The 14,629-nt window shown below is 37.7% G+C and overlaps 1 protein-coding gene across 5 annotated transcripts in view; it reads right to left on the bottom strand.

The window, feature by feature from the left end:
- LOC106867683 (prostaglandin G/H synthase 1) overlaps positions 1-13,825 on the bottom strand; it is an 84,074-nt gene extending 70,249 nt beyond the window's left edge. For 2 of the 5 annotated variants that reach the window (XM_089343377.1, XM_089343380.1), the window contains exons 1-4: positions 13,730-13,814; positions 5,251-5,349; positions 3,160-3,279; positions 92-232 (exon numbers count right to left, since the gene is read on the bottom strand). In XM_089343377.1, the coding sequence (XP_089199503.1) occupies positions 92-232; positions 3,160-3,279; positions 5,251-5,349; positions 13,730-13,751 (382 nt within the window). In that variant the 5' untranslated portion in view covers positions 13,752-13,814. Of the gene's footprint in view, positions 1-91; positions 233-3,159; positions 3,280-5,250; positions 5,350-11,026; positions 11,232-12,088; positions 13,584-13,729 lie in introns of those variants that run through there. The other 3 variants (XM_089343378.1, XM_014912625.3, XM_089343379.1) reach the window with 3 other exon arrangements.
- Between the last annotated feature and the right edge of the window lie 804 nt (positions 13,826-14,629).

Raw genomic sequence — 14,629 nt, 5'->3', positions numbered from 1 at the left:
TTGATGGATAGATAAATAAATTTTTTTTTTTGTTTGGTCTTTTAAACATAGAAAATGAATGGCAATGAAGAAGGTAGCAAATTTATCTTACATTGCATCAGAAATCTTGATATGTAGCTCCGACAGGGTAACATATTTAGTAAACACCCAAATCCTGGAATGCCCACGAGAAGTGAGTGAATGTCTTCTGGTAACAATTGGAAGAAACTAAGGAGCCAATGCTTCCAAGTTGCTAAAAAAAAAAAAAAGAAAGAAAGAAAGAAAGAAAACTCATAGAATAAGTTTGTATGAAATTTTGTCTGATATAAATAAGTCTTAATTTTTTGCTAGAAGCACAAACAATGTGAATGTTGTGGAAGGATTCTGACCACCTCCATGTGACTAATAGTAAACTGGAATATTTCTATTAAATAGACAACTGTTGAATCATCAGCAGTTCGTGTTGGTAGCAGTTTACTGTGAGCCTTTGATATAGAGCATTGAGTCTTCTGTAATAATAATAGTAGTGCGTCGTGTGTATACTTTCTTCCCCACTGCTTCATTATATTATATATATATCCAATACAAGGATATAAAAGTGAGTTTATAAGAAATGATACAGACTGGTGGTTTGTATTTCAATATTTCGAGGTTAGAACACCTTCTTCAGGAAATCTTTAGAGTTATGATGTTGTAAGCACATTTCTCTGTTCTGAAAAAGGTGTCTTAAATGGTGTCCCAAACCCAAAATATTGAAATACAAGGTGGAAGTACAAGCCATCAACTTGCATTATTTCTTATATCTCACACTATTTTGGTTTAAAAAAAAAGTAAAAAACATTTAACAGAGAATAATGTTGTGTAGAGGTAAAGCAGGGCAGTGTAAAGAAGGGCAGGGCTCTCACCAACATACTTCCCCTTCTAATTCACTGACACAAAGCCTCTTCACTCTATCTACTTTTTGGCACTTTAGTGGCATCAGCTCTACAGAATTAGCTCTTTGGGAACTAAACCCCATCAAACACACCCAGCACACTTGTTGCTTTGCTTTTCACCACCATACTTACCTCACACACCCACTTCTCACCTGTAATCAGTGAAAGTACATGGCTCAGCAATTAGAATATTTGGCTCATGACTGGAAGGTCATCAGTTCAACTTCCATTGACATGCTGTGTCCTTGATCAAAGTGATCAAGACACTTTATTTCATGTTGTTCCAGTCCACTCAACTGGCAAAAATAAGTTGTACCTGTAATTCAAAAGGGCCAACCTGGTCGCATTCTGTCTCACACTGAATTTCCTCGAGAACTATGTTGCGTCTGTGGAGTGCTCAACTACTTTCCTGTTAATTTCATGACCAGGCTGTTCCACCGATCGGGTCAACTGGAACCCTCGTTGTCATAATGAACGGAGAGCCATTTTTTTTTTCCATCTTTGCACTAATTCCTTTTCCAATCCTTACTCACTGGAACTTTATCCCTCAAAAATTCCATTCCCACAAAATATGTTCTCTGTAGCCATAGACTTACAAATGTTCAAGATGAACACAAAGTCCCTTCTTTGAGACTGAACCCTTAAAAAGGAGTGGTGCAGCTACGCAGAGTCATTAAAGCATCGGACGGACGAATGGTTTACAGTATTTATCTCAAATCTCTACATTCTCAGTTCTAATCCTGCTAATGTCAGCTGCCATTTTTCATCTTTCCTAGGTCAAAAGATATAAAGTAATGGGTTCAGGGTCGCGAGTTAGGGGTAATGTTGAAGTACATAATGGGATATCTTGTAGGGTCCATTCAAGCCCTTTGTATTCTGTGGTGACACCAGTGCTAACCTCTATCAGCCCTTGTTCTTCTCTTGGATAATATCGATGGCATGAAGAAGAGCCAGAGGCTTTCATGCATGGACAACCAGTGATATTTAAATAAAACATATAAACCCTGCTGAGACCTGCACCTTATGGAGTCTGGTACTTATTCTAGCAGCCTTGTTTGGTAGACTGCTAAATTACAGGGACATAAACAAACTAACACCAATTATCAAGCAATGATGGGGGGGAGCAAACACAAACACATGAATATATATATATATATATATATATATATATGTATGTAAATATGTGTGTGTGTGTACAATGGGCTTCTACAGTTTCCATTGCATAGCTCCAGACCAACTAATGCCATTCGTAGGTTGGATGTGTGTGTGTGTATAATTGCTTCATCTTGACAGATGATAGCTGTCCCATCAACACCCCCTCCCCACACCCCATCACACATCACAATCCCTCCCTTGATGAGATCTCAGATGACTTTTTAAGATCAGCTGCTGTCTGACAGGGCTTAAATCACAAGCAACAGATATCATTCAAGTTTCCTCTGTATCTTTGCCCTTTGAAATCTGATTCTGAAGGAATGCTTTTGTGAACTAGTATATGTCTTTTTAGCCCAGATATTGTCTTACAATTTTTGTGACATATGACACAGGTCATAAGAGGCAGTTGGGGGTGCGGTTTAACATTATTACCAGCCTAGGCCATTCGATTATCATGTGACTTCACATGGTTCACTTATCCTGCTTTTGACAACAGAACACAATCACACATAATACATATCCAACATTCACTGTTGGTTACAGTTCCAATTGTTCCTTTCTGACAGGACCTTATAAGCTCAGAGCTTATATATCCCTGAGAATTCATTAGATAAATGTTCTTGTAGATAAAGCACCATAATCTTTGGTAAAAATCCTTATCAGAAGATCTGGCTCCATTTCCAGTAAACGATTAGTTGAACTCAGGCAATGCTTTCCCCAAGATGTCTGCAGTTGATTTGAACCTAAGATCTTTTGAACTACAGTCAGGCACTATAATCACTTGGCCATATTACTGACATTATCAAGCACTCATCATAGAAGAGCTATTGCAAGGTCACTTGACATTCCAGAAATGGTAGTCAAACCTCCCTCAAATCACACCCTGCTGTCCTTAAATAAAAAATACAAGGATTTCATTGGACATTGCAGTCCTTGAAATGCAAGAAGGTGAATGGTCACAGCGAGAATATGTTTGATTAGGGATAAAGGCCTGGTGGATCAGAATGGACCTGATGGGTAAACAACAATATTTTTATCAACAATAGAAATGGATAGAGAGTCAATTCTTGTCTGAGTCATGTGTACTTACAGTATTCGCAATTGGTGCCATAGTAACCACTGTTCTGGCAATTGCAAATAAAACCATTTCGCCCAGTGGGTGAACATATTCCATTGTTCTGGCATGGGAATGAACAGCAAGCTGTGTTAGCTAGAAAAAAAAAAATTAATAATAATAACAACAACAACAACAATAATAATAATAACAATAACAATAATAATAATAATAATAATAATAATAATAATAATAATAATTTCAAAATACAAAGACCTGGAAACAGAGGTGACTCGAATGTGGAGTCTAAAAACAGAAATTTCTGTCATAAAAAGCGCATTAGGTTTGATAAAAAAATATTCAGACAAATACATAACAAAAACACCAGGACTAACAAATATATATAACACACAGAAAATAGCACTACTAGGCACCACACACATCCTATGTAAAACATTTTCAATGCAGTAAACATAAGGGCATCACAACAAACCACAGCACATACCCAAGGCACACAGAGCTGTGCTCGGTAGTGCAGGGAAAACACGTGAAAAAATAAGACTTCTGAATAATAATAATAATGATGATGATAATAATGACGACGACGTCGATAATAATAATAATAATAATAAAGATAATGATAATAATAATAATAATAATTTCTTTATTAACTACAAGGGTTTACATTAAGAAAACCATTATGGACAGTAGAAAACAAAATAAAGAATGCATGTATGTGTGTGAGAATGTGTTAGGGTTAGGGTTTTGCATGTACACAAGACTGACAAAATTAAAAAGAAAGAAATCAACAATGTGTAATCCTCAATAGGGAGGAGATGTTCAAGGGATGCTCATGGGAAAACCCCATAAAAAACCATGGATACCTTGACTTTTGGGGCAGGTGCCTTTTTCCATTTCCTTTTTTCCAACTACAGGTGTATGCTCAAGGCAAGCCTGTTCACTCGCACCATTCTCGCCACTTTCATCCACCTCTCAGCAAACTGGTTAAAAGACAACACTTTTGTCTCTACCCTTATTTTCCTTTTCAAGTGAAACTTGAGAGCAGAGCAAGCCTAAAAAAACTGCTCTGCTGGGGACAGCTAGGATTTTGAGACTGGTACTTGGGTGTTGAATGTCTTCCACAATAATTAACATCCAATTATCAAAGATTATAATGAGTAGAAAGATACCCTGTGGGACCTGACAGCAGGCTGCTGTCCACTCTCACAGAACCTACCAGAGCAAACAAAACTGAACGCTCTGAGAAGTAAAACAATAATAATAATAATAATAATAATAATAATAATAATGTATGGAATCCGAGAGAGTAGTGTAAAAGTGATACCAATGGTGATCAGAGCTTTGGCTCAATCTCATTTAAAGTTCAAGAAATTCTTAAGGCAATTGGAAATCCCATGCAAAATTGATGTTTTGCAAAAAGCAGCCTTATTGGGCACAGCGCACATCTTAAGGAAAGTATTATCTGTCTGAGCTCCTTGTTCTGACTTGACAGATGACTAAAGACTCCGGTGCATTCTTACCTACACTGTATTACGAAGGAATAATAATAACTTTTGGCACAAAGCCAGCAGTTTTCGGAGGGTGGGGTTAGTTGATTACATTAAACTCAGTCCTTGACTGGCACTTTATTTTATCAACCTCAAAAGGACGAAAGGCAAACTTGACTTTGCACTTAGCCATCATGCCACTCAGGTTGCAAAGCAAACTTCTTAACCACACAGCCATGCCTATACCTATAGCCATGACTGTGATTCCATTATTAATCATTCTAAGCCATGTATTTGTGTGCATACATGCACATGTTTATAACCAGGGCACAAAAGAAAAATGTGCACATGCAAGGTTTACAAGTTGATCTTTATGCTTCTTACTTTTTGTTGAGCCATGGTTATTTGCACAAATGTGCACATACTTCATAAAGGACAAAATTTGCACAAAATGCAAATTTCTGCATGTATGCACAGTAGAAACAAAAAACTTAGAGAAAACAATGTTTATGACCAACTGTGGGGTACCCACTTTGGTGAGGACACTGTCACAGAAATGTCTACTGGAACATGGGAGGAGTTTGTTTGAAGGAAATTTAGTTACCAAAGGACCACTCACCTTTGACATATGCAGGGAAAATTAATGCTATCATCATCATCATCATCATCAGTAGAGGGATCTGCAGAGTTGACCCTTTCATGCTCTTCACAGTAGAACCTGCATATGTGTGTATGTACAAATATATACAAATGTACATTAGAATATAATAAACTTGTATAGATAAATATATATTGTAATATTCAATTTAACAACAAGGTTATTGTTACTAACTCTTTCTTTATCATTGTTTCACTCTCTACAAAGGGGTGCTGAAAACTTCCTGGCTTTGAGCAAAAGAAAATACAGGAGGATCAGTCAATTATAATTCTATTCAACATATTCCTATCTCAGATTCACATACTTATTGCAACAGTCCTTCAGTTTTTCTAAGCCCTGTAAAAGAACTTGGTAAGTTGGGCCTCTAGCCAGGAGTTTCACAATAACACTTAAAAGCAGGAGTTTTTCAGCACCCCCTAGTATATATATATATATATATATATATATATATATAAATCATCATCGTCGTTCAACATCTGCTTTCCATGCTAGCATGGGTTGGACGATTTGATTGAGGACTGGTGAAACCAGATGGCTACACCAGGCTCCAATCTGATTTGGCAGTTTCTACAGCTGGATGCCCTTCCTAACGTCAACCACTCAGAAAGTGTAGTGGGTGCTTTTACGTGTCACCGGCACGGGTGCTTTTACGTGTCGCCAGTCAGGCAGTACTGGCAACGGCCACGCTCAAAATGGTGTATTTTATGTGCCACCCACACAAGAGCCAGTCCAGGGGCACTGGCAACGATCTCGCTCGAAAGTCCTTAAACATGCCGCGGGCACAAGTGCCAGAAAGGCGACGCTGGGCACAGGTGCCATCACGATTTCACTTTCGCTTGCCCCAATAAGTCTTCGCAAGCTGAGTTTCGTGTCCAATGAAGGAGACGACGGTATGGGTGCCAGTCGTCGAATTTAACTCGATTTCGATTTCACTTGCCTCAACAGGTCTTCGCAAGTGGAGTTTAGTGTCCAATGAAGGAAGGTACGCATAAGTGGACTGGCTGAGGCCTTATATTTAGGTCTCACATGGCTTGCCTGGTCTTCTCACGCACTGCATATTTCCAAAGGTCTCAGTCAGAAATCATCACCTCGGTGAGGCCTAATGTTCAAAGGTTGTGCCGCACCACCTCATCCCAGGTCTTCCTGGGCCTACCTCTTCCACAGGTTCTCTCAACTGCTAGGGTGTGGCACTTTTTCACACAGCTATCCTCATCCATTCTCGCTACATGACCATACCAGTGCAATCGTCTCTCTTGCGCACCACAACTGATGCTTCGTAAGTTCAACTTTTCTCTCAAGGTACTAATACTCTGTCTAGTATGCACACTATACAAGAGGGTGCTGCAAAGTTCTTGGTTTTAGGTAAAAGAAAATACAGGAGGATCAGTTAATTATGATTTTATTCAACATATTTCCCTCTCAGATTCACACACTTATTGCAATAGTCCTTCAGTTTTTCTAAACCCTGTAAAAGAACTTGGAAGGTAGGGCCTCCAACCAGGCCTGTCACAATACCCTTAAAGCCAGGAACTTTTCAGTGCCCACCTCATACATACATAGATATGTGCATATGTGTATATACATACGTGCGTGTGTGTATACAAATGTTTTTCTCAGACAATTCTTCTCTTTCTCTTTGGACCCTTTTCCTCTTTCCAATGAAGACCCATATTCAAAATGTCACGCCCCTACTTTTTTCCCATTTTAAACTTTCTCTGAGTGTTAATCTAATATATTCACTGTGTGTGTCCTTTTGACTTTTGATGTTTTTCTTATTTTTGTTTTTAATTTTGATTTGCCTATATACATACATACATATATATATATATATATATATATATATATATATCAAAACGATGTGTTATAACATTATTCCACATGTACAAAAACAGCCATAGCAACAATCCAACATACCCCAATCATCAGCTGCCTCACGGATATCATTATGGTTTTGACACCTGGGCAGTACTATTCAATCCAGCAATGTCAACAGCACTAAAATAAATGTTGTCTGGGAACAAACATACAAAAGAAACACAACTTTTAAACACATTTACCTTATGTGCAACAGTATCTGTGAATAAATTAAATAAATAAATCAATAATCAACTCCTAAATATGTAACTAAACAGAAACCAAACCTTTAAGTCATACATTTTATTCCCTATATATATATATATATATATATATATATATATATAGGGTGACACATAAAAGCACCCATGCTGGTGACATGTTTAAGGCACCCACTACACTCTTGGAGTGGTTGACATCAGGAAGGGCATCCAGCTGTAGACACCAAGCCAAAATCAAACTGGCAACTGATATAGTTCTCAGGCTTACCAGTTTCAGTCAAACTATCCTACCCATGCCATCATGGAAAGTGGATGCTAAATGATGATGATGATGATGATGATGATGATGATGATGATGATATATATATATAGGGCACTTGCTAGAGAGGCCATAAGTTAACAGGTTTGGGATCTGATGATATTCCATAAAGCTAAGTTCTTTATGGACATGAAACCCAGGGTAATCCCATAAACCGGCCATATCTAACTTTACTCATATATTGGGTCATCCCATAAATAATGTATTTTTTTCAATTGCATGAACTAAAAGTCAGAGAGGGATGGGATAAACTACCTGCTTCAACTTGCAATAAAAGCAGGTAGTAATTTTTACCATGTCCTTATTCTTGGTGTAAGTTTTGAAGAGTGCAGTTCAATTTCAACAGTTATTTTTGCAAAGCTATAATGGAAGTGACAAAGGAACATATTCGGCATATTTTGCTTTGTGAGTTCAATAAAGGCAACAACACAAGGGAAAGTGTGAAGAATATTAATGCAGTATATGGGGATTGGACAATAAGCATAAGCCGGTGTCAGTAGTGCTTCCTGAAATTCCGAACCAGAAACTGCAGCCTAGAAGATGAGCCTCATCCTGGAAGATGTGTAGAGCTTGATGAGAATGTCCTGCAAACCCTAGTGGAACAAAATCCCATCATAACTGTTGAAGAACTAGCAGAGAAGCTTGGATTTGGTCATTCAACCATTCATTGACACCTGCATGCCATCGAAATAGTCAGCAAATTGGGTCAATGGGTTCCTCACAGACTCCAGAGAGTGAATGTGTGGTCTTCTTTACTGTCACGTCTTAAGAATGAACCTTTTTTGGACCGAATAGTGACTGGTGACGAGAAATGGGTTCTCTATAAAAATGTCAAGCACTGAAGACAGTGGGTGGAGAAAGGAGAAACACTGGCACCCCGGACTAAAAAAGGCCTATATCCACATAAAGTGTTGTTATCTGTTTGGTGGGATATGAAAGGTTTAGTCCACTTTGAACTTTTAAAGCCAAACCAAACGATAACAAAGGAGATCTACTGCAAGCAGCTTGAGTGGCTTAGGTCAGTGCTAGAAGAAAAACGACCATCTTTGGTTTCAAGACAAAAGGTGTTCTTCCATCAGGATAATGCTCAGCCACATATAGCGAGGATGACATTCCAAAGGCTGGAGCAGTCTGAATGGGAAACAATGCCTCACCCACCATATTCACCAGACATTGTACCATCTGATTATCATTTATTCCGCAGTCTTCAAAATTATTTGGACAGAAAAAATACGAATTCTGTTGGTGAGGTCAGAACAGTGGAAGAGTAGTTTTTGTCATAGACAAGTGAATTTTGGAAGAGGGCCTTGAAAGTTTACCAGATAGATGGAAGAGTCTTGTGGAAAATGAAGGAGAGTATATTTCAAATTTTAAAAAGCACTGTTTTATCTTAATTTTGAAAAATAAAAGAAGTATAAAATAACTGCATTATTTACGGGATGGCCCAATATATACATGTATATATATATATATATATATATATATATATATATATATATATATATATATATATATATTGGAAGGTTTGGAGGTGATGTACAGAAATTATATAGAAAAAAATTAAGGTACTCAGAAATCTGAATGTTTGTACATTTACAGATTTTTATTAATGTCACTTATTAAATAAAGCGCTTTTCACCTAGTCGTGTAGGATTTTCAAATTGTTATATATATCGTAAAAAATGCGTAATTAAATTGCAATAAAAACTGGAGGTGACAGCAGTGAATCTCACTTTTCAATAGTGTGTGTATGGATGCTCTTATCAACCAAATGATGAGATCAGATCAACAAAATTAAAAGAATGGCTCACAACTATACATGTGTCCCAAACTAACATAGAAGCCCATCAGATATCAAATACGTCCCTTGGTTTTTTTATTGGTCTTCGTTGTTAGGTATACAACATTGCAGCAGTGTATCTCAGCTGTTGTGGTGAAGCTAAAGCGCGTGCACACCACCCATTTCTGTTTTTTGTTTTTTTTTAATAAAACTTATTTGGATTTCTATTTTCGAGAATAAGATTTTGCCCAAAATTCACGTTTTCAAAATTTTAATTTCTCTCACCTTATCCCCACCCCAATATCTTAATTTTTTTCAAAGGTGGCAGAAACGTTAGCATGCTGGGCGAAATGCTTAGCGGTATGTCGTCTGCTGTTACGTTCTGAGTTCAAATTCCCCCGAGGTCGACTTTGCCTTTCATCCTTTCGGGGTTGATAAATTCCGTACTGGAGTCGATCTAATCGACTGGCCCCTACCCAAAAATTTCGGCTTTTGTCCCTAGAACAAAAAAGAATATCTTAATTTTTTCCCTTTTTTCGAATTTTTTTTTGAAATTTTAATTTTTCTTAAAGAAAAACTCACGGTCCCTTTCCCCACCTCGCCCACCCATCACTTCCCCGCTTTCAAAAATTTAAAAATTCCGAATGTTTCACTTTCGTCTGGTTGGTGGTGGGTGGAGGCGCAATGGCCTAGTGGTTAGGGCAGTCATAGGATCGCGGTTTCGATTCCCAGACCGGGCGTTGTGAATGTTTATTGAGCGAAAACACCTGAAGCTCCACGAGGCTCCGGCAGGGGATGGTGGCGAACCCTGCTGTACTCTTTCCCCACAACTTTCTCTCACTCTTACTTCCTGTTTCTGTTGTGCCTGTAATTCAAAGGGTCAGCCTTGTCACACTGTGTCACGCTGAATATCCCCGAGAACTACGTTAAGAGTACACGTGTCTGTGGAGTGCTCAGCCACTTGCACGTTAATTTCACGAGCAGGCTGTTCTGTTGATCGGATCAACTGGAACCCTCGACGTCGTAAGCCACGGAGTGCCAACAACAACGGTTGGTGGTGTGAACGCATTTTACCTTCGCCCAACACTAAATTTACTTTTCTTTGACACTAAACTACATATTAACCGAATTAGCACCAAACATTAAGAAAAAAAATAGGTAGAGGGGTTGTGTTCGACGAAAAAACTTAAATGGCTGTGACCGGCCTGACTCAGAAAAAGAAAACTAAAGGATATGCGGGAAACGCCCAACATCCTTGCTTGAAATATATCAGAAATAATGGGGGAAACCTTTCATAAATACGAAATAAATAATGTAGCGAAAAGACATAAGACGGACACCAATTCCAAGAAGTTATTTGCAAAACAAACTAAAATTGATTCTTTTTCCCTTTAACATTAATAAATATTTATAGGATGGTGTCCATTGATTCAATGGGGCTGCGAGAAACAGTGACTGTCATTCTAGTTTAAACAATCCTTGTTTTAAACAAGATGTATTTAAATATATATATTACTAAATATACAACATATACATTGTGTAAGACTACGATGTTTGGCTTACATTGGAAGCAAACTAGCCTGTTTGTTACTACCGGTTTGGCTTGGCTCGACCCTTTCTAGTTCTATGTCGCTGATTCAGCTATTTCATCCTTTCTGTCACTCAGAATTAATCGTAATAAACAGAAATTTCAATAATGGGACGGGGGGGTTACGTAGTCACTAGATCTGCTGAAAATAATAGTGAAATTTTCCCTCTAATCACATCCTGTTGTCTCTTTAAAAAGCTCTCTCGCGCCAAATACACACACATATGCAGACACATACATACGTACATATATATATATATATATATATATATATATATATATATATACATGCATGTATGTATATATATATATATATGTGTGTGTGTGTGTGTGTGTATATATATATATGTGTGTGTGTGTATATATATATATATGTGTGTGTGTGTATGTGTATATATATATATATATATATATATATATATATATATATATATATATGTATATATACACACACACACACACAGATAGAAATTAGATATTAATTTAAGTCATATAAACAATGTTATGTTTTCTTAACTTCACACAATTACAAGTTTATACAACGTCTGCAATGAATAAAGAAAGACACAAATTAAATGAAAACATTTTAGTGTATAAAAATAATTCTTTCTACTCCAGGCATAAGGCCAGAAATATTCGGGGAGAGGACCAGTCGATTAAATCGACCCCAGTACGCAACTGGTGCTTAACTTATCGACCCTGAAAGGATGAAAGGTAAAGTCGACCTCGGCGGAATTTAAACTCAGAACGTAAAGACAGACGAAATACCGCTAAGCATTTTGCCCGACGTGTTTAACGATTCTTCCAGCTCAACGCCTTAATAATGGCTTCATATTTTGTCCCAAGGGCAGCAGTTTTGGAGGAGGGGGATGAACCGATTACATCGATTCCAGACTCTGAAAGGATGAAAGGCAAAGTCGACCTCGACAGAATTTGAACTGGGAACGCAGCGACGGGCGAAATACCGCTAACGATTCTGCCAGCTCGCTGCCTTAATAATAACAATAGTAATGGAGAAAAATTACGAAGATACTTGCCACAAAACAAGACGGCGGTCCTTTTAGTGGCGTTCTTCCCGCTGAAGAATATTTGAAATTAGAGGGGGAGGGCTGTCACGTGATCTGATCGCTATTTGTTTCGAAAAGCGTTGTTTCATTTATTAACAAATTTGTTGAGGTTTTTCCTTTTTCTGCCTTTTCTTTTCCTCATTGTCGTATCTGTTGTTTTTAGTGTTGATGTCGATGTTATTGCTGGTATCATTGTTGATGATGCAGTTGTTGTCTTTGTTTTTAGTCTTGTTGGTGTTGTAATTGTTGCTGCCGTTGTTTTTGCGCTTGTCATTGTTGCCGAATAACCTAAAATTAGCTCTTTTTCTAAAAGACATTTGATTGAAGGCGTTACTACTAAAGCAGCACGGTCCCGAACGCGCAGTCGCGCGTCCGCGCTAGCTAGTCGTGAGTGGTCGAGCCTAACCCTAACCCTAACCCTAAACACGTATTCATTTGCACACGCGCGTTAGGGTTAGGATCGACCACTCAAGACTAGCTAGTGCGACTGCGCGTTCGGGACCGTGCTGCTTTAGTAGTACCATTGAAGGCATTCAAGACATAATCATTCCATGATATTCCTTTATTCATCCATTCCGTCCAGTTTCTGGGAAGTTGGTGGGGTAATGACCTCGGGTACCTTCTCTATTGCGTCCTATCAGAAACAGTCGTCAGATGGTTAAAACAAGTATAAGATAAGACAATTATTTCGGTTTTGTATTTGGTTTGCAAGATCCTTGATGTGAACTCATGTATTGAAACAGATTTTGCTGTATTTTAGGAGGGCCACTACGTCAATAGTAGACACACGCACTGGTTCATTTCACTTTATTATTATCCGTCTTTCGGTTAATCAAACATCTGTTGTGTTTGTCAAAATTCTTTTGTCATCATCTTGTCATGTACCTTAGACTACGCTTTTCAATGTATATTTAAAATAATAATAATAATAAGATGGTAGATTGTATAAGACAAACTACATTGGCGCATTCGAAAAATCCAGTAAATAACTATCAGCATTTCCGTTGCCATTGTTTTGATGAACTTTCTGGTTTAGTACCAGGTCAAAAGCTTTAAACACGTAGCCCGCATCTCTTTTTAGGCGCATCATTTCTCTCTTGAACTTTCTGTAAATCATGAGTCCTTTTACTGTAATAATGTCTTTCCTTGAACTGTTGTTCTCTAGTACTCATTACAATCGCCCTGTTTTCGAAATCAGAACCGATTTGCTAACATGATGGATCTTGTTCTTTCTGCTAGGTTGGAATTTTTGAGCCAATTTCTATCCTTCTATTAATGTAGAAGTTACTGTCAAGTAACATTGCAGAAAAAAAATTATTGACAGTGCACGGAGCCTTCCACCCTAAGAGTGATACCGAAAGGCTGTACTTGTCGAGAAGAAAGGGTGGGAGGGGTTTGAGCAGTTGCCAGGATTGTATTGAAGCAGAGGAAAACAGATTAGGGTGGTATGCAAAAAATGCCCTGGGACCGAGGCCGTCCAGATACAAACTAAAGTTCGCTACTGTCGTTGTAAGGGACGACCGTGCGAACTCAAAAAGGAGAAATGGTGACGAATGGAAAAACAGAGGACTCCTTTTATTTAAACGTGTCATACAACATACGAATACTTACATATACACACGTATACACACATAGATATGCACGTATGCACAGGACCAGTTGAAATTGCCCGCCTAAACTCCTTGTGCGATATGGTCAAAATACCACCGCAGTGAATATAATGACAAAGTAAATATATAAATTTATATAAATAAGAATAAGATCGTTAATAAATGATGACGCAAAGCAATTCATATGCAAAGCCAGAAATCCGGGATCTGGAATTATCCAATAATTTTTTGCTAGTTTATTTTGTCTCTTTGTCTTCTCTTCTGGTGCTGTATGAATATTTGATGTGGGTTTTAGAATCAAGTTTTGACTGCTATATGTAGCATGATGGTATCGTTTAGATACCCTTAATTATAATTTTAGTAATAATTATTACCTATGAGGATTTTATTCCCATGCTAGCCACTTGATATGATCGGTATTTTTTTTAACGATCTTATCCTTATTTATATAAATATATATATTCATAAATATGATGTTTACCATGTGGACTACGATGAAAAAATATGAGAAAGATATGGTATATAATTTTTTTTTTTCTTGAGACATGCAATTTATTTTAAGTGTTACGCAAAGGTAAAAAGGTTGAAATCCTCTGTCCCTTCTCTCTCCCGTTTTTAATTTAACAATGTGTGTATGTATCTATGTATCAACTTTTCTTTCGATCTATGTATCTACTTTTCTTGCGATGTGATAAACATTTCAAAAACACAAATCGAATGCCGTCACCACTCACTGTCTCTTTCACTCTCCCTCTCTTTCACTCTCACTCTCTTCTCTCTCTCTGAAACATTTAAAAACACAACGAACGCCGTCACCTCTCACTGTCTCTTTCTCTCTTACTTCTTCTCTGTTCTTCTCTCTCTTGCTTTGCTACTCACTTCTTCCTTTGAAGTAAGTGTG

This window comes from Octopus bimaculoides, chromosome 27 (assembly GCF_046866305.1).
Source record: "Octopus bimaculoides isolate indiv1 chromosome 27, ASM4686630v1, whole genome shotgun sequence".
Classification (NCBI taxonomy): domain Eukaryota; kingdom Metazoa; phylum Mollusca; class Cephalopoda; order Octopoda; family Octopodidae; genus Octopus; species Octopus bimaculoides.
Note: the sequence above shows the minus strand (reverse complement) of the source record. Positions and strands in the feature narration are given on the sequence as shown.